This window comes from Narcine bancroftii, chromosome 8 (assembly GCF_036971445.1).
Source record: "Narcine bancroftii isolate sNarBan1 chromosome 8, sNarBan1.hap1, whole genome shotgun sequence".
NCBI classification, from domain to species: Eukaryota; Metazoa; Chordata; class Chondrichthyes; order Torpediniformes; family Narcinidae; genus Narcine; species Narcine bancroftii.
In genome coordinates, this window is record NC_091476.1 from 109358494 (window position 1) to 109382703 (window position 24210).

The following is a 24210-nucleotide window of genomic DNA, read 5'->3' on the forward strand; positions in this document are numbered from 1 at the left end:
CAATATATTTATTAATAAGACCTGAATTAACTTAACCCGAACTATGCACAAATATGCTGTATGTATAACCAAACCATTACAGCTTGGGCACAATTCTGGAAAGTCAAAAGTTTAGTCTTAGAAATGTGTTGAAACACAAACTCTTTAACTGATGTACAGAAGTAATCATGAAGGAGGTGAGAGAGACTGAGTGACCAGACTGCTGAAAATTCACGAATCCTTGTCAAGTTGCTTGTTGAGAAATATCATTTTGGACAAATGGTTGTCACAACGATCCTTTTCCTTGCAGTGGGGGAATGAAATGTGACTTCCAAAATCCCCGGCACGGGTCAGTTGCAGTGACCTGTCTTTTAGTCATGGTGTGGATCAATGTCCCCTTCAAAATAACCTTTCATTTGGTCATGATGGGGTTCAGTAATTCCCATGACAGGGAGAATCAGCCAAATTGTCCATTTCACATAGAGTCACTCCAGCTCCACGTTCATGAGATCCAAAGTATGCTGTTCTTTAAATGTTTCTCACATGTCTCTCTTCCCACCTGTCCTTGGAAAAAGCAACAAATGTTCTCTCTCTTCCTCCAGAGGATAAACTTTGGACACAGTCAGTACCTTATTATTGCCACTCAGTTCTCTCCACAGTTGTGAATTGTCACTGCTGGTACTTGCCCTTAAAGTGACAGTCACTAAATGAAACGGCAGCTCGTAACACAATGAAGCAATTAAACAGACCTAAGTAAGCACAAACACCTATAAAACCAAATGTCCCAAGCATTATGGTGCATTGACATGGGGGAACTATGTATAAAAAGTGCTGTAATTTCTACATAGTCAAACCAAAATGTATACAAATAACCTTGAATAAAATCTGGAATGCACCCTTTAATTGCATGTGAATTGTTTGATTACAAATTTAAAACTGTGGAGTACAGATCCAAAGAAAGGGGGAAAAAGTGTCTTTGTCCCAAACATTATGGAGGGCACTGTATATTCATGTGTATGTTCTCGTAAGACTTGTCATATAGTTGTACATAATGAGAGCATGCTGAGATGTGCACATCCACCATTCTTTGGAAATTGAATGGACTGCTAAATTTAAGGAATATTTAAGTTCTTCAAAATTGTAGACAAGGATGTTCTGCTTGAAACATTACTTTCAGCTAATGCATCACTTAACGCACAGTGATTATTTTGACAGCAAGCCTTAATTTTAATATAATTACCAGAATGGAAAAAACTGAAGACATGAGGGAGAATCTGTAAAACTCTATGGCAAAACCTGTTACTAATTGCTATATACTGCCACTAATTGTGAAACTGCAACCTGAATAACCCATCAAAACATTCAAAAGCAATCCTGGAAACATAGAAATACTCAAGATCTAACATAGGGGTGGTCAAACCTTTTTGGTTATAGATCACATGCAGAAAAATGTAAAGAATCATAGGCCAAATAATATTGAGCCTGGCAGTTTCAACTGCAAGGAAAATTGTGTTTTTACACCAGAAAACCCCTGTGCTATCAAAAATTAATTTTCTCTAAAAATAACTCTATGACATGACTGAACAGTTTAACTGTTGACATTGTAGTAATTTATTGTGGTGGTCATATTACAGTCGGCATTTTTATATCTGCTGCTCTTCATTTTAAATGAATACAATAAAACTCCTTAACACTCTCATTTAGTGCAAAATAAGAATAGGAGAAAAGATCAAGAAGAGGACAAGGCCATCTCCAACATTCCTCCACAACTTTCAATCAATCCAGTTCATGTCCACCTTAATGATTATGATGTAATGTGTAGATAGGCTATTAAAGTCAACAGATGCTTTGCACATCAAATAAACACACTTCCCCTTCCTCTGTCAAAAAGTATTCATAGAACACTACAGCACAGTACAGACCCTTCAGTCCTCGATGTTGTGCTGGCTCATATATTCCTTAAAAAAGTGCTAAACCCACCTTACCCTGTAATCCTCTATTTTTCTTTCATCTGCACCTGTCTAAGAGTCTCTTAAATGCCTCTAATGTTTCAACCTCCACCACCATCCCTGGCAAGGCATTCCAGGCACCCACAACTCTGTTTATTTAAACCTCTGTCCCTTAACTTTGTACAAATGTCCTCTGGTGTTTGCTATTCCTGCCCTGGGAAACAAGTGCTGGGTGTTCACCCTATCTATACCTCTCATAATCTGGTAGATGTCATCCTTCTACTCTCCAAAGAAAAGTGTCCCAACTCTGCTAATCTTGCCTTGTTTTCCAATCCATGTAACATACTGCTAAATCTCCTCTGAACCCTCTCCTTAGCTTCCACATCCTTCCTAAAATGAGGTGACCAGAACTGAACGCAATACTCCAAGTGTGGTCTTACCAGAGATTTGACAAGTCGCAACATGACCTCTCTACTAAATTTATTCTCTCTCTTAATTAAGCCCAGCATCCCATAGGTCTTCTTAACTATCCTATCTATCTGTGTGGCGACATTAAGGGATGAATGGATTTGACCCCCAAGGTCCCTCTGTTCATCCATTATCCCTGTAGTTCGCTTTCTGGTTTGTCCTTCCAAAATAAATCACCTCATACTTATCCAGATTGAACTCCATCTACCACTTTTCTGCTCAACTCTGCATCCTCTTCTAACCTTCGGCAACCTTCAGCTCCAACCACAACTCCTCCATCCTTTGTGTCATCCGCAAACTTACTGACCCATCCTTCCACCTCTTCATCCAGGTCATTTATATAAATCACAAAGAGCAGGGGGTCCCAGAATAGATTCTTGCAGCACTCCACTGGTCTCCAACTTCTAGGCAGAATACTTCCCTTTCACTACTACTCTCTGCTTTCTTCCTGCAAGCCAGTTTTTATCCACACAACCAAGGTTCCACTGATCTCATGCTTCATGACTTTCTGCATGGGGAGCCTTGTCAAATACCTTGTGAAAAATCTTGTAGACTACATCTACTGCCCTACCCTCATCAATTTCTTTTGTTACCTCCTCAAAAAAAAACAAATTAGGCTGGTGAGGGACCATCTTCCCTTCACAAAGCCATGCTGACTATCCTTGAGTATCCTGTACTTCTCCAAATGCTCATAGATCCTATCCTTAAGAATCTTCTCTAATAGTTTGCACACCACTGATGTAAGACTCACTGGTCTATAATTCTCAGGATTTTCCTTATTACTTTTTTAAAGAGGGGACTATATTTGCCATTCTCCAATCCTCTGGCACCTCCCCTGCAGCCAAAGAGGATTCAAAGATCATAGCTACTGCCCCAGCTATCTCTTCTCTCACTTCTCACAGCAACCTGGGTTATATCCCATCTGGCCCTGGGAACTTATTAATCCTGATGTTTTTAAGAAAATCCAACACTTCCTTAATCTCCACATTTTCCAGCACACAGGCCTGTTCTATTTCGACCTCCCCATGATCAAGGTCCTTTTTTCTTGTATTCATTTAGGACCTCCCCAACCTCCTCTGCCTCCAGACACATGTTGCATCCTTTATCCTTTAGCAGCCCCATCTTCATTCTCATCATTCTTTTATTCATCACATAAACATAGAACGCTTTGGAGTTCTCTTTAATCTTACAGGTCAAGGCCTTCTGATGCCCCCTTTGAGCTCTCCTGAGCCCTTTCTTAAGGTCTTTCCTGGGTACCATATATTTCTCATGACCCCTTCCTGTTTCCTGCTTCCTATATCTAACATATGCTTCCTTCTTCCTCTTGACTAGTTGCCTCACCTGTTTCATCGGCTAAAATTCCCTTTTCCTACCATCTTTTTCTTGTCCCAGTGGGACAAATCTATCCTGAACCCAGCACAAGTGGTCCCTAAACTTCCTCCTCCACATTAGTTCTGTGCTTTCATCCTCAAATATCTGTTTCCAATTTACTCTCACAAGTTCCTGCTTCATCCCTTGATAATTAGCCCTTCCCTAGTTAATTACTTTCCCATTTTGCCTGTTTTTATCCTTCATAGCTATGCTGAAGCTAAGGGAGTTGTGGTCACTCACCAAAATGCTCCCCTGCCAAGAGGTATGCCACCTGACTAGGTTCATTACCCAGAACAAGATCCAGTATGGCCTCTCCTCTCATTCTATGTCAGGAATCCTTCTTGAACACACATGGCAAATTCAAACCCATCTATCCCTCTTGCAGTCAGCAGGTGCCAGTCAATATTAAGGAAGTTGAAATCACCCTTAACTACAATCCTTTATTCCTGCACCATTTCAAAGTCTTCCTGCTTATCTGCTCCTTGGTGTCCCGAGGGCTATTTGAGGGTCTGTCGACTAGTCCCAGCACAGTGATTGCTCCCTTCCTATTTCTGACTTCCACCCACACCGACTCAGTGGACACTTCCTCTGTAGCGTCCTCCCTTTCTATATCTGTGATACTATCCCTGACCAGTAATGCTACTCCCCCCGCAACCTTTTATACCTCCCATTCTAATCCTTTGAAAACACATAAACCCCAGTCCCTGCTTCAGCCAATCCTGCCCTTCCTCCAACCAAGTTTCAGTAACGTCCACATTGTAGTTCCATGTACTGATCCATGGTCTAAATTCATCCCCTTTATTCCTAATACTTTTAGTGTTGAAAGAGACACATTTCAACCCCTCTAACTGGCTACACTATATTTTGTCGCCTGCCTGTTCTTACTCACCAATTCAGAGCACGTAGCATCATGCTTTTGTCCTTCTACCCTCATCTCTGCATTCACATTCCGATTCCCCCCACCACCCCCGACAGGCTAGTTTAAATCCTCTCCAACAGCTCTAGCTAACCTTCCTGCCAGGATATTGGTTCCTTTCCAGTTCAGGTGCAGCCTGTCCTTTTTGTACAGGTAAGATTTCCCCAGAAGAGATCCCAGTGATTCAGAAATCTATACCTCTGCACCAAGTCTTCAGCCATGCATTTATTTTTCATGATTTCTTATTTTTATCCCTTTTGGCATGTGGCACAGGCAGCATCCTGTGATTACCACCCTTGAGGTCCTGCTTTTTAACTTCTTTCTTCACTCCTTATATTCCCTTTTCAGGACCTTATCCTTACTCCTGTCTATGTCATTGGTCCCCACATGGACCCTGACATCTGGCTGCTCACCCTCCCCATCCAGAATGTTATGAACTCAATCAGAGACATCTCTGACCCTGGCACCTTGGCGATAACATAAATTCCGAGAGTCTTAATCTCATTCACCAAACCTCCTATCTGCTCTCCTAATGAATGAGTCTCCAATGCCATAGCTCTCCTCTTCTCTCCCTTCCCTTATGAGCCAAAGGGCCAGCCTCTGCGCCAAAGACGTGACCACTACGACTTGTATCTGGAAAATTCCCTCCCCCACTCCCCCCCAACCCCGACACCCACCAAACAGTCTAAAAAACAGTAAACTTGTTGTCGAGGGAAACTGCCACAGGGGTGCTCTGCACTATCTGATTCTTCCCCTTCCCTCTCCTAACAGTTACCTGTCTCCTGACTTTTAGGGTTGACTGCCTCCCTGAAACTCCTCTCTATCACTGCCTCTGGCTCCCAAATGATCTGAAGTTCATCCACCTCCAGCTTCAATTCCTTAACACAGTCTCCAGGACCTGTAGCTGAATGCACTTCTTGCAGGTGTAGTAATCAGGGACAATTATGCTGTCCCAGATTTCCCACATCCTGCAATTGGAGCATTCCACTGCCCTAGCTACTGTCTCCATTAACTCTTTCTAATTTAAATTGAAAGATCTTATTTACCTTATTGGAACCAAGCTCATCCTCAGCTTCCGAAGCCTCGTGTGTCAAAGTCTCTAAGCCTCACTCCTACCCTCAGCCATACACACACACACACAGTCTGGATGCTCTCCATTGGCTGCTCTGCTTGAGCTACCCCTCTTTTTATTTGTCATTACCCCTTATCTAAATTACTGTCCTACGCTCCTCCTCTTTCTGTAGTGGACCTGAGATGTAATGTGTCCCGAGTCCCGCTCCACTTCTTTTTAAAGGCACTCAACTTCAGCTGGCTCCCAACAATCTCAGCTCTCTCAAGTCCCAAGCTGCTCCTCTTTCGGTATCAGTCCCGAGATGTAATTTTCCCATGGTGTCTGAAAATTTTGGTGCTCCTTTGCTGTTTTCCATCTTTTCGATTTGCCATGTTTAATGAACTGAAGTCAACATTTTTTAAACTGAGGTAAATGTTTTCATCGATGAGTAACATTTTAGCGATCTGTCTAGAAAATGTTTTAGATAATTTCGACAATATTTAAAATGCTTCCTTCATTATGAAATTCTAAATCATGGAAATTGTTAAATAATTATTTGTATTTGCAATGTTAGGCTGGAGCCATGGCTCAGCTGGGTGGAAAAGACCTTGAAATTGGGGTTAAGCTGTGCTTGTAGTGTCCAGTTTTTCCACACATTGTCTTTTGTGTATTTTAAGGTAAAATCTCCAGCTATTGCAGAAAGGTGCATCTCCCTACTTGCCAGCATGGATGGTGGGATTCTAACAGTAAGTATATTCATTGGAATGAGCTATTTAAACATGAATTCATGTTTATGAGGTCAGGATGGCCGAATGGTCTGATGCAACTTCATGCTTCTTGTTGCTGTTCACCTCCAAACATTTTTGTGGTTTTCAGAGAGCAACAGGGCTTCTTAGTTGTGTGCTCCCTCAGTCTGATGAAGCAGTGGAAAAGGCAGTGAAAGCAGGAATGGTGAAGAAAATGCTCAGATTTCTCAAAGTAAGTAGCACAGCTAGCTGGTGTTTAGTACACGGTCTGTCATACTAATGCTATGCAAAAGGAATTAGGGGACTCGTTCAGACTTGGTCATATGCTAATTGCACCATGCCCTACAGTACTGACTTCACATGAAAGTACTGCAGTTTTCAATTTCAGCAGAATACACATTTGCAGCTAGCAATGGGTACTCCACCAGCTCCTAATGTGTATTTGTTCCTTAATGCTTCTTCAGCTGAGGGTGTACTCATCCTGGCAATGGGGGACAAATTGAAATTTAAAAAAATAAGCAGTACAAAAGAGAATTTGCACTTTTACTGCTACTGTTAAGTAATTCCTCTGAACTGAAACAGCAATTAAACTTGTACTCTTGGGTGATTCTTTCCTTCCTCTCAACTTACACGTATGGAATGCATTGTGCTTAGACATTGGGTGAGGGCACAGCTATGTTGCCTCTGGTTCCACAGGCTGCTGACACTTGGGTGAAATGGCACTGGTGACAGTGGAAATATACTTCACCATGAAAGGACATCTTTAATAGATGGTGGAAAAATTGTGACATAAAACATAGAAAATGAAGACTCAGAGACTTGTGTGTTCAAATTTTAGGCCGTTGTTTGTATGCTTAGAAATGATTTTTATTTGTTTCAGACAGGTGGGAAGATGACCACACGCTATGCAGCAAAGATTTTAGCAGTCTGTAGTGGTAGAAGTGAAGACGCTCGAGAAGAGATTGTCAGAGGAGATAAAAGTACGTGATAATTAGCTTCTGCTTTAAGCAATCACAATTAATATGTCACTGATCTTGAACAGTCCATCTGTCACTTGGTGACATAGCACTGAAATGTAGCAAAATCTAATTAAATTCATAATTACATACAGCATATCTAATATTTTACCATCACTGATAGTAAACAACTTGTGATTATAATGGTGGATACATGCACTGTCATTATTAATACATTGTTGCCTGATTATTATTTTTTAAAAACTCAAGACATCTGAAATAAAAATAAAAGGGAGAAAAATTAATTAGAATCTAAAAGAATGGGACAGCTCAGTATTAAACATAATTTTGTTTTTACTTAGTAGAGGTTGGCTTCATCACTATTGACCTTATGACCCATCCCTCATTTCCCTGTAAGCCAGTGATGCCTTTGCTAGCATTGAGCAATGGTGCTTTCACAATTTTGAATAAATGACTATGAAGCAATGACGGAGGTTGTCCAAGTATATGGTGTTGGACTGATGGGTTAGCATTTCACTTGTGCTATTATTGTCTGTTGCTGTGCTGACTGATCTGATATGATTTTTGAAGTGCCTTATGTATTTATTAGCTCAACAAATCAGGTGACTCACAAAATGTCATTAAAAAAGCAGAATCCACTATCTTTGTTCAAGGCTCAGGACACTGCTGTGAAATTTCTTTGTGCCATAATTCTTGCCTTCTTTGCCAACTTTCATGTTTTCCCTGATGTTCTGTACCTCAAGAACCTCAGAAAACGGTTGTTCTGTAGCTTCCTACGTATTATTGTTTAAACCACAGCTTTCTTTTCTGACTTGTCTTAATACTCAGTGTTGATTTTAAATCTATTCCCCTACACTTATTTTAAATGTTAATCTAGGACTGGGGCTGATAGATAAACTTCTTTGGTTTTATCCCATGAATTCATTGGTAATTTTTGGAAATTACACACTTCCTAATTTCTCTGCTTTTTTTCTGGTTTTTTTTCTACCCAGAGTTCAGTGTTTTAAGGAAGCTCCTGTCTTTAGATGATGAGCAAGTGGTGGGCAATTCTGCTCTTTGCCTTTCCCACTGTTTCGAAATCCCAGGAGCTGCGGCATCTCTGCTTAAAACAGATATTATAAAAATGTTGTTAAAACATGCCGGCGGTGATGCCAAGGACAATTCCCTCCAACAGAATGCAGCGATTGCCCTGGGTAAACTCTGCTTGACAGAACCCAGGTAAGATCTAAGTTTAACTCAACAGAAAGAGATTATTGGACGTGTGCAGTTTCAATCAGCCCATAGAATAAATGAAATTGATTGGATGTGAGTAAAACACGAAGGTCGACAGACTTGGTGATTGAAGGAAAAACACAATTCTGGAGTAACGCAGTGGGTCAAACAGTCTAATTTAATCAACAAAGACAAAGATATGTGACCAACATTTCAGGCTTAAGCCCTTCATCAAGGTGTGAACAGAATGTAAGCAGGTACCTGAACAAAATGGTAGGAAGGGGGATGGGCAGGGGAGGGGTAGACCCACAGGCAGGAGGTAATAAGTTGATAAGGGAGGGATGGCACACCAGTAAAAAACAGGAGGGGGATAGCTCTGTGAAAGGAGAGGGAAGGTGGGAGAGCTGGAGGAAAGCAGAGGGATGGGATAGAGAGGGAGAACAGGGCAAAGGCAAGCAGAAACCAGAGAAATCGATGTTAATGCCAGCCAATTGGATAGTGTCAAAATGTTACTCCTCCAGGGTGGGTTGGTTTGACAGTACGAGGCCATGGATAGACATGTCAGCATGGGAGTGGGGCGCAGAATCGAAATGATTAGCCACTGGGAGATCCCTGTCACTGACACGGACAGAACTTGGACTGGCACAGTGAGAGCGGGCCATTGCTAGAAACTGGCAGTACATGCTCCATGGATTATGCAGTGCCCGTATTCTTTGCTCTCCCTTTGATATGTGTGTAGCTGCTGACTCCCCGTCTCTTTGGCTGTGTGGCTTCTCCAGCCCAAAGATTTTCATTACCAGTATGGTAATGGCTCAATAATGGTCGCTAACTTCCATTTCTTCAAATGCTTGTTTCCATTTGTTGAAAAATCTACACTAGGAATTCCTGCAGTTAAAGAAATTGGTTGAAACAGCAGCTTCTTTTATCCCTTTGGGGTCTGATTGTATTTGTACAGTTGTTTAAGTTTATTATCATCTGATTGTACAAGTACAACCCAACGAAACCGCATTCTCTGGTCCTTGATGCAAAAACATGCAAACACGTGACCAGACACAACACACATACAGACAAATGATACATATGCAGTACCTGCATTATCTACATATATAAAATAAATATTATGTAATAAATAGTAGACATGGAGGGGTTGTATGAGCAGTTCATTCAGTTGATCAGCATTCTCACTGTCGTGGGAAGAAGCTTTCTCTCAGCCTGGTGGTTCTGGCCCTGATACCCCTGTATCTCTTCCCTGATGGGAGCAGCTGAAAGATGCCGTGTGGGATAGTGGAGGTCCTCAACAATTTTGGGTGACCTCTTCAAACAACAATCCCAGTTGATCACATCCAGTGATCCAATCCAATGCTCTACAGCAATCATACCCACTGTGTAGCCACCCAGGGTGCACTTGATAGAGCTCCTGTAGAAAGTTTCCTGCCTCATTCTTCTCAGAGAGTGCTGTTACGCTTTGTCCGGGATAGGTCACTTGTTAAATGGAGTCTGATGAACTTTGTGCTCTCCACTCTCAATTTATTAATGTGTATTGGAAGGTGGCCATTCCTAGTCTCGAAGTACTCCTTTGTCTTGTCCACATGGAGACTCAGGTTGTTATTCTCACACCATATCATGAGATATTCACTTCTTCTCTATAGTATGACTCAACATAGTTGCTGACAAGGCCAGCAACTGTTTTGTTATCTGCAAACTTGATGACTCTGTTGGAGCTGGATTAGACATTGGAGTCGTGATCAGGAGTGGGCCGATCACACAGCCCTAAGGTGCGCCAGTGCTCAGCATTACGGTGCTCAACATTCTGCTGCCGACCCAGAGAGACTGGTCCTTCTGTTAGGAAGTCTAGAATCCAGTTACTAAGAGGGTTATTGAGTCCCAGTGAGGACAGCTTCTCCACCAGCCTCAGGGTAATGATCGTATTAAACGCCAAATTGAATTTGATAAACAGCAGCCTCGCATATGAGGCGTTGTTCTCCAGGGAGATCAGGATGGAGTAGAGGGTCAAGGCAAAAGCATCATCAGTGGAACAGTTTCATCTACAGGCAAATTGAAATGGGTCCATTGTCTCTGGGAGGTTTGCTATGATGCGCTCCATCACCAGATGCTTAAAGCATTTCCTAATGGTGGAAGTCAGTGCCATGAGGCAGAAGTCATTGAGGCCTGTTACTGTCACCCTCTTTGAAATTCACTGGGACAATGGACTGCTGCAATGAGGTGTTGAAAATGTCTGTTAAGGACCTCTGTCAGTTGGTTCCTGGGAGTTCTAAATGTGGTATCAACATATAAAAGTATAGTACTGAAGGTTACAGAGTTACCTCAGCATTTCGGAAAAGGTGTATCATCCTAAAGGTTCAATCTTATTACAATCTTAAAGTGTTTTAATAAGATGTTTTAATGTTTTAATAAGATTGAAATCTCATGAGAAGCGCCTTTCGTTGAAAATGACAAAGGAGATTTATTTTTTCATGCATGTCTAACATTTCTTTTACTGTACTCAGACATAAGGCTGAACTCCGCGAGCTACATGGATTGGAAATTTTGACATCTTGTATGAAATACATAAAATGAGAGTGTAATGGTACGAGAAGATTGGAGGCCATAGTTTCTGGAATGTGGAGCGGAAAATAAACTGCTTGAATATCTCAGTGAGTCGAGCAGCATCTGTGGAGGCAAAAGGATGATTGATCTTTGGGTGTAGACCCTGTATCAGGACAGAGTGAAGAGGGAAAATAATTTGTACAGTACAACTCCGATTATCTGAAATGGTCGGGTTCAGGCCTATGTTGGATAAACTTTTTTTTTTGGAGAACTGGTCATTTTTTTAAAAACAGCCCAGAAGCAAAAGCTTTTATCAATATTTAAACAACAACAAACAAGGAAAGGCTTTTTAAGCATTAAAATAATATTTATTTCTCACCAAAATTATGCTGGCCGCTGCCTATCATCGAGACCTCCTAACCGCAGCTGATCTCTGGGGAGGCTTCCTGGGCTAGTGGAACATTCACTAGTGAGTCGCTGGGCTCCTGTCTTCCCAGTTACTAGAGCTCCCGGGTCCAAATCCTCCCCTCGCCCTACTGAACATGCACACTGGGGAGTCTGGTGTGCAATATTCGGCCAAGGGGAGGGTTCGGAGTCAGCGTCGGGGTGCTCCGCTGTGTCAGGAATTGAGGGGAGGGAATGCCACTGTGCCCGAGGTCCCGCTCCTTCCTGGGAGGCTGCTCTCCTTGATGACTCCAGGACAAGGGATTCTTCCAAGGCTTGTGGCTGGGAGACGGTGACATCCAGTTTGAGAGGGAGGATTAATAGGGGAAGGTAAAGAAGGAATGGAAAGAGAAAAGGAGGAAGTTACTTGAAACGAGGACAATCATCGTTCTAATTTCATGTCGGGTTAATTTCTTTTCAACTTGTAAGGTCGGTTCAGCTCTGAAATTTTTGAAAAAATTTCAGATAAATGAAGATTTCAGAGAATCTAATTTTGGATAATTGGAGTTTTACTTAATGAAGAAGTGAGCGAGGGATGAAACAGGCTATATACTGGCAGCCTTTCCACTACACTTTCAGTCTTGATGCAAGATCTCAACCAAAAAGTCCACCATCTTCCATGTAATGCTAAAAGTTGTGGCTCAGGAATTATTGCAATTAACAGTAATGCATCACATTTTATATCAATGAAACAAGTTCTAGGAAGATCATTAAGCTTTATAAGCCTACTTCATTTTTAAATAATCTCATATTTGACATATTCTGGCTTTATTCTTCCCTTGCTTCTTGCCCTAGAAATGAATTTATTTGTGCTATTCATTTGAATGACCTTTTCTGATAATTTAATTCCACAAATCTGGCTAAATGCTTAATGTTATTTCACCACTGAAGTTAATCTCTTTAATCTAAGATTTGCAGATCTGTTGCAAAAGACAATAAAAAAGATTGTGCGTTCAGAATCAGCATGCTGATATTTGAAACACTGTTTAAAAGTATTACCAAGTACTGAAGGCCAGATTAATGGGCTACCTACTAGTTAGTTCTTACTGGTATTAAATCCGCTATTCTCAGGATTAATACAGTATCTTTTAATTTATAAAGTTTCTGTAAGCTTCCATAAGTTGTGTATTTCACTTAAGGAACAGTGTTTGCAGTTTATACATATTGCAAACTGTTAATATTTTTTTAAATAAATCTCATCAATTCAAATATTGAAATAATCTTTATGTAACCAGGTAACACAATAAATATTTTGGAACTAATTTAATCTATTTAAGACTATTTGTGTTTGCAAAATAAGTACGGTGTACTGCTTATGTTCAAAATACTATGGGTCATTAAAATGTTAATTTTAACATTAAAAATACGTATTTTAAAAATACATCCTTTTTAAAAAGTCATCAGTGTTTTTTGTAAACCAAAATCTTCTTTCCCTTGCAAAATCCAATGAACCAAACAAGGCATTGAATACCTAATTATTTTTGGTGATGATACTTCAAAGACCACAGTTGGCTGGGCCACAAAAGTATTCACTACTAATTTCAAAATATAGAATCATAGAACATTACAGCACAGAAAACAGGCCAATCTAGTCCATGCCAAAATATCATTCTGCTAGTCCCACTGACCTACACCCAGTCCATAATCTTCCAGACCTCTCCCATCCATGTATCTATCCAATTTATTATTACAGCTTAAGAGTGAGCCCACATTTACCCCATCAGATGGCAGCTTGTTCCACACTCTCACCACTTTATGAGTGAAGAAGTTTCCCCTAAACCTTTCCCCCTTCACCCTAAAGCCATGTCCTTCCACATATTTCTCTCCTAAGTGGAAAGAGCCTACTCACATTTACTCTGTCTATACCCCTCATAATTTTGTAAACTATAAAATCTCTCATTCTTCTACACTCCAATTTAATCTTTCCCTGTAACTCATCTTCTGAAGTTCCGGCAACATCCGAGTAAATTTCTGCATTCTTTCATTCTTACTGATATCCTTCGTGTAATTAGGCGACCAGAACGGCACACAATATTCCAAATTATACAACATCATCATAAAATACCAACTCCTGTACTCAATACTTTGATTTATGAAGGCCAAGATGCCAAAAGCTTTCTTTATAACCCTGTCTACCTGTGATGCCACTTGCAGGAAATTGTGCATCTCTATTCTCAGATCTCATTCTTACTCCACACTCCTTAGTACCCTACCATTTATTGTGTATGTCTTACCTTGGTTTATCCTTCCAAAATGCAACACCTCACACTTATCTGCATTAAGTTCATCTGCCATATTCTGGCCCATTTTTTCCAGTTGGTCTAGATCCCTCTGCAAGCTTTCCTCACTGTCCACAATGTCTCCAATCTTAGGGTCATCAGCAAACTTGCTAATCCAATTTCCCACATTATCATCTAGATCATTGATATAGACAACAATGGACCCAGCATAGATCCCTGAAGCACACCAGTCTGAGAAGCAATCATCCACTACCACTCTCTGACTTCTTCCAAACAGCCAATTTTGAATCCAATTTACAACAACTTCATGGATACTTTGAATCTGAACTAACCTCCCATGTTGGACCTTGTCAAAGGTCTTACTAAAGTCCATGTAGATAACATCTCCATCCTTTCCTTCATCTACTTTCTTGGCAACCTCCTTGATAAACTCTGTAAGATTCATTAAATATGACCTGCCATGCACAAGGCCATGGTGACTATCCTTAATCAGCCCTTGACTGTCCAAATAATTGTATATCCGATCTCTCAGAACACCTTCATGTAAATTTACCTACTATTGACATCAGGCCTGTAATTTCCTGGTTTACTTTTGGAGCCTTTTTAAAACAACGGAACAACGATCTACCCTCCAATCCTCTGACACAACACCAGAGGCTAAGGTCATTTTAAATATTTCTGACAGGGCCCCTACAATTTCGACACTGGTCTCCCTCAAGGTTCTCTTCTCTCTGAGTTAGCTACAAAGACATCAGAGTGATGTTGGCTATGAGAAGCTGCAACCAATGTTCACTCAGTACCACTACCCCTCGAAGGGAATTGGCACAGAACTTCACTCAAGCAGCTCAGAATAAATCAGTGCAATTCATTCACAACAGAAAATATCAGAAATAAAGTCTGGGGTGTAAATAACAATCTGCCAAGTTAAATCAAACCTCTTACTGGTCGTCTGCAGACTACTTTGCTCCTGTTGAAGATGAGCCCAATCAGCAATACTGATAACATCAGTTTATTTTCCTCAAAATCCAAGAACTCTGAATATCCAATTATAGAATTAATGTTTGATGATTTCACTGGGTTATATAAAACAGGAAAATATTCAAATTCAAAGTGCCCTTTGAAGTTGAATGTAATTGTTGTAAAGGATCAGTTTATGCTAGTAAATACAGTACAATATTTCAATCTGCAATAGGGACTGCACATTTTACCTGTGGCACATCAATCCCAGATAGATGAATGAAATCATTTCCATGATGGATGAGATGATTTCAGCCAAATAGATGAACACCTAGAAAGTTAATTAATTTTTACAATGCCAGTATATGAATCTCCACTGCTGAATGATGATAAATTGAGCTCCTAACTTGGTCAGAAAAATACCTTCTATTTCTTTCAAGGGATTTTCTGTTCACTTATTTTCTTCATGGTAATTTGGATAAATTGAGGGACTGGGAAGATACATGGCAAATACACTACAATGTGGATAAATGTGAGGTTATCCACTTTGGTAATACAAACCGGAGGGCAGATTACTATTTGAATGGCAATAGATTAAGAGATGGGGAAGTGCAGAGACCTAGGGGTACTTGTACACCAGTCTCTGAAGGCGAACATGCAGGTACAGCAGGCGGTTAAAAAGGCAAATGGTATGTTGGCCTTCATATCAAGAGGGTTTGAGTATAGGAACAAAGATACCTTACTGCAGCTGTACAGGGCCTTGGTGAGACCACACCTGGAGTATTGTGTGCAGTTTTGGTCACCTTATCTAAGGAAGGATGTTCTTGCAATGGAGGGAGTGCAGAGGCGATTCACCAGGCTGATACCTGGAATGGCAGGAATGACTTATGAGGAAAGATTGCGCAAATTGGGATTGTACTCCCTCGAGTTTAGAAGATTGAGAGGGGATCTCATAGAGACATATAAAATTCTGGCAGGACTGGACATAATGGATGCAGATGGGATGTTTCCAATGATGGGAAAATCCAGAACCCGGGGCCATGGTTTGAGGATAATAGGCAAACCATTTAGGACCGAGATGAGGAGGAATTTCTTTACCCAGAGGGTGGTGAATCTGTGGAATTCATTGCCACAGAGGGCAGTGGAGGCAGGTTCATTAAATATATTTAAGAGGGAATTAGATATATTTCTTCAGTATAAGGGTATTAAAGGTTACGGAGAGAAGGCGGGGACGGGGTACTGAACTTTAAGATCAGCCATGATCTCGTTGAATGGCGGAGCAGGCTTGAAGGGTCGAATGACCTACTCCTGCTCCTATCTTCTATGTTTCTATGAAAGGCATACAGCAAACAAATGGATGAAGCCTCTTGTACATTATGCCATCACTCTTTTGACAGCTTAAGACAAGGGTTCTACAGTATTCAGTGTGTTAAAATTATCCTTTTTTCTCTTGACAATTAATCAAAGTTAAGCATACTAATCTATTGAGTTGCCCAACATGTGTCAGCAACTTTATTGCAAACATCTTCAGCTTTTGCTAGTGTAGAAAACCTGCTCCAACATCTTTGTGAAACAACGTGACCAACCAAGCTGCATACATCTCATTGGACCACTTTTATGAATTGGCTTTGCTTTTTTTTAAAAAAAAATGGAAGGCTATTCTTTTGTCAAGTTCTGAGTAATCTATTATCACTGGGGTGTGCGTTGTAGATGATTCAACTCACTGTTCCTGCATACTTTCTGGTGATTCCCTTCTCAAGTACCTGAAAGCTCATTCATAGAAGTGGCCCAATTAAATATTTTACCGTAGCACATACGGCATATAACAACATCATCCTGATGCTTAATTCCATTATTGCTGAATTGAAAAATAACCATCTACTTACTTGAAATTACTTTAGCACAGTGGAATTACTTGAGAAGGACCTCTAGGAAATACACAGGAAAAGTGAACCATCCCCAAGATATCTTGCATACTGCAGTCTGAACAGATGACTTGGATCTTGAAAGGGAAATGGTTTCAAAATGATTGTGTTCCATTTTTCTTTGCTCTTTTGTTTCTCCTTTAAGGCATTGCCTTTGACAACTCATTTAACTTCACCAGACCGGCTCTTCTACTTCGCATCATTTGTTTAGTTCTCTTTCTTACATTTTTTTTTAATGTGGCACAGGACTACTTTCAGCATCAAGGTTGCTCTCAATATGTCCTTGAATGCCTATCCTAATTTAGGGTTCAAATTTATCGTATACATGGAAGTACAGTAAGAAAGTTCAATTTGCGAGCAATCCAGCTAGTCAACCCAAACCTGTACAGCAGTGAAAGAATCATGGAGAGTTGTAAAGGGGCATTAGTTAATGCAAGCTAGGGCAACATTATTTTATTGCTGAGATTCTGTCAGGAGTCTGATAACAATGGGAATAAACTATCCTTGAATTTAGTGGTGTGTGATCATATACTTGTGAATATTCTTCCAAATGGCAAGTGGATTAAGAGAGTGTAGCCGGGATGGGATGAATCTTTTAGTATGTTGGCTGTGTTTCCAAATCAAGGGGAACCTGTAGATGGAGTAAGTGGCTTGGAAGAGGATTTATCTGATGATTCAGCTGCATTAACAACCCCCTGAATTTTCTTGTGATCTTGGACACAATGGTGCATCTGTGAAAGTTAAATTTCCTGAGGCTTATGAAAAATATTTAGAAAGAAATGTCATCAGAAACTCTTTGTGGCAGGCGATGTGATGAACTTTCTGCAATTTCTTGCTCCTAAGTGGATCTGAAACTTGACACCATGCATACAATTGCACCATTTAAGTTGAATGAGTCTGAAGAATAATTGTTGCATGCTGAGGAGATTCAGGAAAGTATTTCAATAGAGAACCTAGAGCAGTTAGTGGAGCATGAAAACCCAGAATGACCTTCCATCATCTGCTTTTCAGGGGAGCTTGTGTAAATTTGAGATTAAAAAAAACTCAAGCTATGAAGATACAAGACGAGCTGCTTTCACACTGGCACCTTATCCTAGTAATTAACGACCAATATACCAGTTAAAGGGCCATTGTGAACACTTATGAATCAGCAAACAGCCATCAAATCTCCCTGGGGATGGACAACCTAGGTAGGGTGTACCATCCCCAAGGTCATCTCATGCCTGCATGCCCATTAGCCCAGTGTGGTAGGGACATGTTGATGATGTTTTTGTGTGCGTGCAGGAGCGTGAAGGAAACAAAAGATTAAAAAGAAGGTATAAACTTTGTATTCAATTTACTAAATCTTGATCAATGTATTATGATCTTTTATTTAAACAAAATTATTCATGCTAATTATGACATAATTAAATATTATGTCAGCACAGTATGAGCCCTTCAGCCCTATTGTTGTGCTAACATATATAAATCTTTATAAATTTATAAAGGTCCATGGGGAAAGTGGTAGCGGCAATAAAACACATTGGCGCACAATTTATAAAGATTGTGGGAAAGTCGCAAAGAAAACAAGAGAGAGAACGATGGTGGACCTGCCCTCCCAGAATTCCATGCAGCAGAGAAAGGGCTGTATGCATGGAGCACTCATGGAAGGGTTTCTCTGCTGCATGGAATTCTGAGAGGGTAGGTCCGCCATCGTGCTCACATGCTCTCGGCAAAGCAGCTTCTTTAACCAATTCATTGAGCGGCCAGTTGACAGATTAGCCAGTGTGTTGCTTGAGCAGAGAATAGCTATTTGAGAATTCATAGACAAGCCTGTGCATATTCTCTGCTTGAAAAATGTGTTTGATGGAGCTTCTCAACTGAGTAAACAATTTGAAGAATTGAAAAATGCCAAACTATTCAGGGCCAGAAGATCACAATTGAATCACTCCAATAAAAGCACAGTAGGCTTGAAGAGAAGAAAGGACAAGTGAGAACATAAGGCCTTTAGGTTTTCTGACCCACACACACCCAAAACAAGGAAAAAAGTGTGGAACCTCTTGGAGATTCTGCAGTTCCAAATGGTGGTACTGATTTTCCAATGGTCATTGACCTTCCAAGAATAATGAATTGATTAGACTTGTAACTTCCCATTACCATGCTTAAATGTAAACCACTTTGTTTTATTTGCACCTGTAGTGGCTTTTATTTCTTCCAAGAACTTGTGTTTGACCATTTCAATTCTACTAAAAATTCAATTAGACTTCTTGAGGTCAAATGAAAATTTCAATAGCTATATTGATTTCTGTTAGACAAGGATAATAACATTACTAGAACCATGGGGAGTTGGAGGTTTGGATAAAGTTAAGCAGGATATAATTTAATATAGAAGAAATAAAAGGAACTGTTTGCTATCTGTAAGGGGAAAAGATGGAGGTTGTATCAGTGAATTCCACTATTGTTGAGCAGCACTGACCTGATGCTCGAGGGAAATGGTAACCAAACTTCCCAGATACTGAGACAAAAAGGTCTATGGAAAGTGTCACTTTCTACAAACCCATCAACTTCCACAGTTACTTCAGCTACACCACTTCACATCCTGTCCCCTGTAAGGATGCTACACCTTTCTCATATTCCTCCATCTCTGTTGCATCTGCTCGAAGTATAAAGCCTTCCATGTGAGATCTGAGATGTCCTCCTTTAAAAAAAGTGGCTTCCCTTCCACTACCATTAATTTGGCCCTCACCCGTATATCCTCCATTTCTTGTGCATCTGCCCTGGCTCCCTCTGGCCCCAGATACAACAAGGACAGGATTCCCCTTGTCCTCAACAGCCACCTCACCAGCCTCCACATCCAATGTATCATCTTCCATAAATTCTTTCAACTACAATGTGATCCCATGACCAGATGCATGTTTCCCTCTCCTTTCCTTTCCAAGGGGGCGTGGCGTGATGGCAAAGGTGGAAGATGTGGGAAGAGTGCCTTTCCAGGCAGAACTTTCCAAAACCCGACCAAAAAGGTTTTTTTTTAGAATAAAATAACATTACTGAGATTTATTGGAACTATTATAAACAGTACTGGAAGTAATCATGAAAAAGACAAAACAACAAACTGGGAAAAAAACGACTTGGGCCTACCTTGCAAACAGAGCCTGCGAAGTTGATTCTTCATCCACCGAAGTCTATGCGACAGGTTCTGCCTAGCATTCAGGCAACTCCGGCACCTTCCCCTCCCCTCGGAGCTCCAAGAAAGATGGCGCTGGAGCTCAGAGATGACTTCCTCCTGAGTCCCAGGAGCAGCCAAGCGTGTGCACTGGACAGGGTCCGATTCTCGCTGTGGGGGGGGGGGGGAAGGGGAGGGTGGACTCCTCAGCCCAGAAGTGCTGAATTGTTGAGGGGAGGGGCCTAAACCTCACATACAGATGGAACTGCTGTCTATGTTGACAGAGGTCGAAGAAGAAGACATTGTTGGAATGGCTGAAGAAGAGGAAACCTTTCCAATGACTGAAGAAGAAAAAAAACAGTAATTTATCAGGGTAGGCCCTTAGCTAAGACTGTTCAATGCACAGAGTAAATCTGGACCTGCAACTCATGCAGACCCATCAAGCCAGTTTAATATTTTAACTAAACAAATGCAACTTTTATCAACTCAAATGAGTCAAGGTTTTTCATCTATGAAGGAACAGTTTAATAGTTTGAAGGATGAAATGTTGATGATTAAGACTGATGTGGCAAAATGTGCAAAGCTGTGGATAAAATGAAAATTAAATTTTTGAAAATTGAAGAGGAGATTCAGGATTGTCATGAAGATGTGGTACAATGTAAAGATACAGTTATTAAGATGGAGGATTCTTTTACTGCTTGGGAAGTACAAAGAAATGATTTATTAAAGAAAATTGATGTTTTGGAAAATCAGTCGTAGAAATAATGTTAAGATTGTTTACTGGAAGAATTTGAAGAAACAGATCCGGATCAGTTTTTTCAGAATTGGATTCCTGAAGTTTTGGGAAGAGATTATTTTCCAAATGGTTTGGAATTAGACAGAGCACACACAGCTATTAGGAAGAAACCTTTTCCTGGTCAACCTGTTTTTATTAGATGTCTAGGTTTTCAAGACAAAGCAATGATTTTAAGAGTTGCAGTTCAAAATGCAAGAAAGCCCCAGACTCCTTTGTTGGTCAAGAATAACTGATTTTTTTAAATGCAGATCTGAGCCAAACTATTATTAAGAGCATAAAGAGTTTAACCCTGCTAAAGCTGGATTATGGAAGAAAGGATATAAATTTGTGTTTAGATACCCTGCCACTCTCAAGGTTTTTATGGTGAATATCAAACCCAGTTTTTCATTGATGAAGATGATGCTCTTTTATTTGCAAATTCACTGCCTGAAAATAAGCAGATGAAAAGTCAAGATCAACTTTCTCAACAATTGAAGCCAGGTCAAGGTCCCCATCATCATGTTTCCAGATCTCCAGTTCCTTTCCCTTGTCTCTCTTTCCCTATCCCTCTGTCTTCCAGTTCTGTATTCTCAGAACTACCTCTCTCCCCTGATGGGTTCTCAGCTTTTCTGGTTCACAGAAGGTGGATGCCACAAACTATCTGAAATTGACATTGATGATGACCAAGTTAACAGAGATTTGCAAACTGCGTATGATACTTAAAATGTTTTAAAGTATTGTTGATTTTACTTAATTGTTCTGTTGGGGGAGGTGCTTTTGTTTGCTTCTTCTGAAGTCATTGGCCACTTGGAGACGTTGATCACTTCCCATACAATAGTGTGGGATAGTAGTGCCTGTCGGTGTTTTTTCTTTTATGGGGGTTTTATGTGTGTGTGTGTGTGTGTGTGTGTGTGTGTGTGTGTGTGTGTATATATATCTATATATATCTATATATATAGATATATATACTCTTTTTAAGGGCTTCTTTCTTTTCTATAAAGGAGATGTATTTTACTTTGCAGTTTAACTGTGGGTGGCAGAAGTTTAACATTCACAGTATTAAATATGGTGGCAAGTAAATTAAATTTATGACTTTTAATGTTAATGGGCTCTATAATCTGATTAAGAGGAAGAGAGTTTTGGCTTATATTAAAAAATTGAAAGTAGATATTGCTTTTTTGCAAGAAACTTATTTGACTGAAAAAGAACATCAGAAATTGAAAAAGGGATTGGATTGGTCAAGTTGTATCTTCTTCCTTCAATTCAAAAGCGAGAGGTGTTGCTATTTTGATTAACAAGAAACTGCCTATCAAATTAGAATCAATTGTTTGTGACTCAGTGGGTAGACATTTAGTAATTAATTGTCAAAGTTATTTAGAATTTTGGAATTTATTCAAGATTCCTTCCCTTTCCGCCTTCTGAAAAGGCCACTTCCTCCATGACTGTCTCATGCCTTCCCATCAATTGTTGCCATGGAACCTACCCCTGTGACCACAGAAAATGCCACACTTGCACTCACACCTCCTCACTTACCACCATTTGGTGCCCCAAACAGTGAAGCAACACTTCCCTTGTGAATCTGCAGTGGTCATCTACTGCATCTGGTTCTCCCATTATGTTCTCCTCATCATTAGAGAGACTGAATGCAGACTGCAAGTTTGCTTTATTGAGCACCTTTGTCCAGTGTAATAGTGGGGATTTCCCTGTGGCAACCCCATTTCAATTCTTTGCCCATCTCCTATGCTGACATATCTGTCCATGGACTCGAGTACTGCACAACTGAGTCCATGCGCAAATTGGAGGAGCAATTCCATCTGGGCACCTTCCAACCAGCTGACATTAATAACAGCTTCTCCAGTTTCTATGAGGACCCCCTCTCTGCCCCCACTTCTCATTCCCCATCACCATGTTTCCAGTTCTCCAGTTCCTTTCCCTTGTCTCTCTCTCCCTATCCCTCTCTCTTCCAGTTCTGCATTCTCAGAACTATCTCCCTCCCCAGATGGATTCTCAGCTTTTCTCTCCTGGCCTCCTATCCATGTTCACCTATGGCCTCTTGTCTCTTGGCCTATGCTCCTCTCCTACCTTTTTATTGAAGCACCTGCCTGCATTTTACTCCTCTTTGAAGGGCTCAGGCCTGAAATGTTGGTTATGCATCTTTTCCTTATGTGGATGCTGCAGGATCCACTGAGTTTTTCAAGCAATTTTGAGTATTTACTACAATCACAGTGTCCGCAGATTTTATGCCTTCCCTCTGAACAAGGAACAAACAATTGAACATCAAGGGAAGAGCAAAGTGATTTTAATAAATTACCATATAAAATCTGACAACAGCCCAATAATTCACGTTTTAATGACCTCCACACTCTGCTCTTACAAATGATTACTCCGCTAATACTGAAATGTAACTCTCAAAACATTGATAATATCAAACAGAAACCTATTAATGCATCTGAGAAGGAAAAAAACATTCTAACTTTGAAATGTAAGTGAGTAATAACTTGAATTACAGGATTAGCTCTCAACAGTACAGAGTGAACAAAGTTGTGTGGTAAACCACTGTATATGTATATTTATCTGCTTGAGCACACCCGACTGTACCTGTGGCCCCGCCCACAGGCTCCTGAATAAAGGTGATTGTTCTACAGCCCCTTCCCCAGTGCAGGACAGTTGAGCAGCATGGACATGCCTTTGTTCTATAGCAAATAAAAGCCTCAACTTCAGTCTTTTGGAGTCATTGATGGGGCATCAATTTTATTTGCTATAATTATTATAATGGAGCAGATCCTGAAGCCACAGAAGCTGGAATTTTAACGACTTTGATCTCTGGCCACGCTGTTTCGAGCCATTCCTGCAGGCATCTTCAGCCATCATGTAGTCAGAGACTGACAAATTACAGGTACTGCACCCTGGGGTACTCAATGATCAGGGACTCTGCATTGTATCAGGAGGCCATGGACATTCTGAAGCACCAGTACCTGCGAAAGATTAATGAAGTCTACGCCGGGCACCTCCTGGTGATGTGAAAGTAGTGACCTGAAAGCAGGACTCAAACGGCAAGTATCTCTGGGCCCAGCGAACTCTTGGAAGGGCCTATAAGTGTAAGACCATGATGGCTGCGAAATACACGGAGGATCTGATTGGGGATGCCTATGTTCCAGGGATCAGGTCGAATTACATCCGCCAAAGATTATTGGAGCAAGGGGAGCTTAGCCCGTGGAGAGCAGTCGAGCTGGCAGGTATGCTGGAGGTGGCCCTTCAGAATATGAAGGCTTGTTCAACTGACAATACAGCCGCCTTGTGGTTGTCCTGGGTGTCACAATCTTGGGACGTGCTGCCACCCCCTCACCCCACTAATAATCTGACCACAGCGGTCAGATTCACTCCGTGAATGCCTTCTACCACCATCGCCAGGTTCCATCAATGACTTGATCATGGCCTCTGTACTCTAGGAGCACCCAAAGTACTACTTCTGCAGTCTGGGCAAGCACCCGGCTGACCAGTGAAAGACACG

The 24210-nt window shown here is 40.8% G+C and overlaps 1 protein-coding gene across 7 annotated transcripts in view; it reads left to right on the forward strand.

Annotated features, from left to right (window-relative positions):
* Nucleotides 1-24210, forward strand: part of ttc12 (tetratricopeptide repeat domain 12) — a 103634-nt gene that overhangs the window by 73585 nt on the left and 5839 nt on the right. For 6 of the 7 annotated variants that reach the window (XM_069894839.1, XM_069894840.1, XM_069894842.1 and 3 more), the window contains 5 exons: nucleotides 6412-6480; nucleotides 6611-6712; nucleotides 7361-7460; nucleotides 8450-8675; nucleotides 11177-12922. In XM_069894839.1, the coding sequence (XP_069750940.1) occupies nucleotides 6412-6480; nucleotides 6611-6712; nucleotides 7361-7460; nucleotides 8450-8675; nucleotides 11177-11246 (567 nt within the window). In that variant the 3' untranslated portion in view covers nucleotides 11247-12922. Of the gene's footprint in view, nucleotides 1-6411; nucleotides 6481-6610; nucleotides 6713-7360; nucleotides 7461-8449; nucleotides 8676-11176; nucleotides 12923-24210 lie in introns of those variants that run through there. The other variant, XM_069894843.1, reaches the window with a different exon arrangement.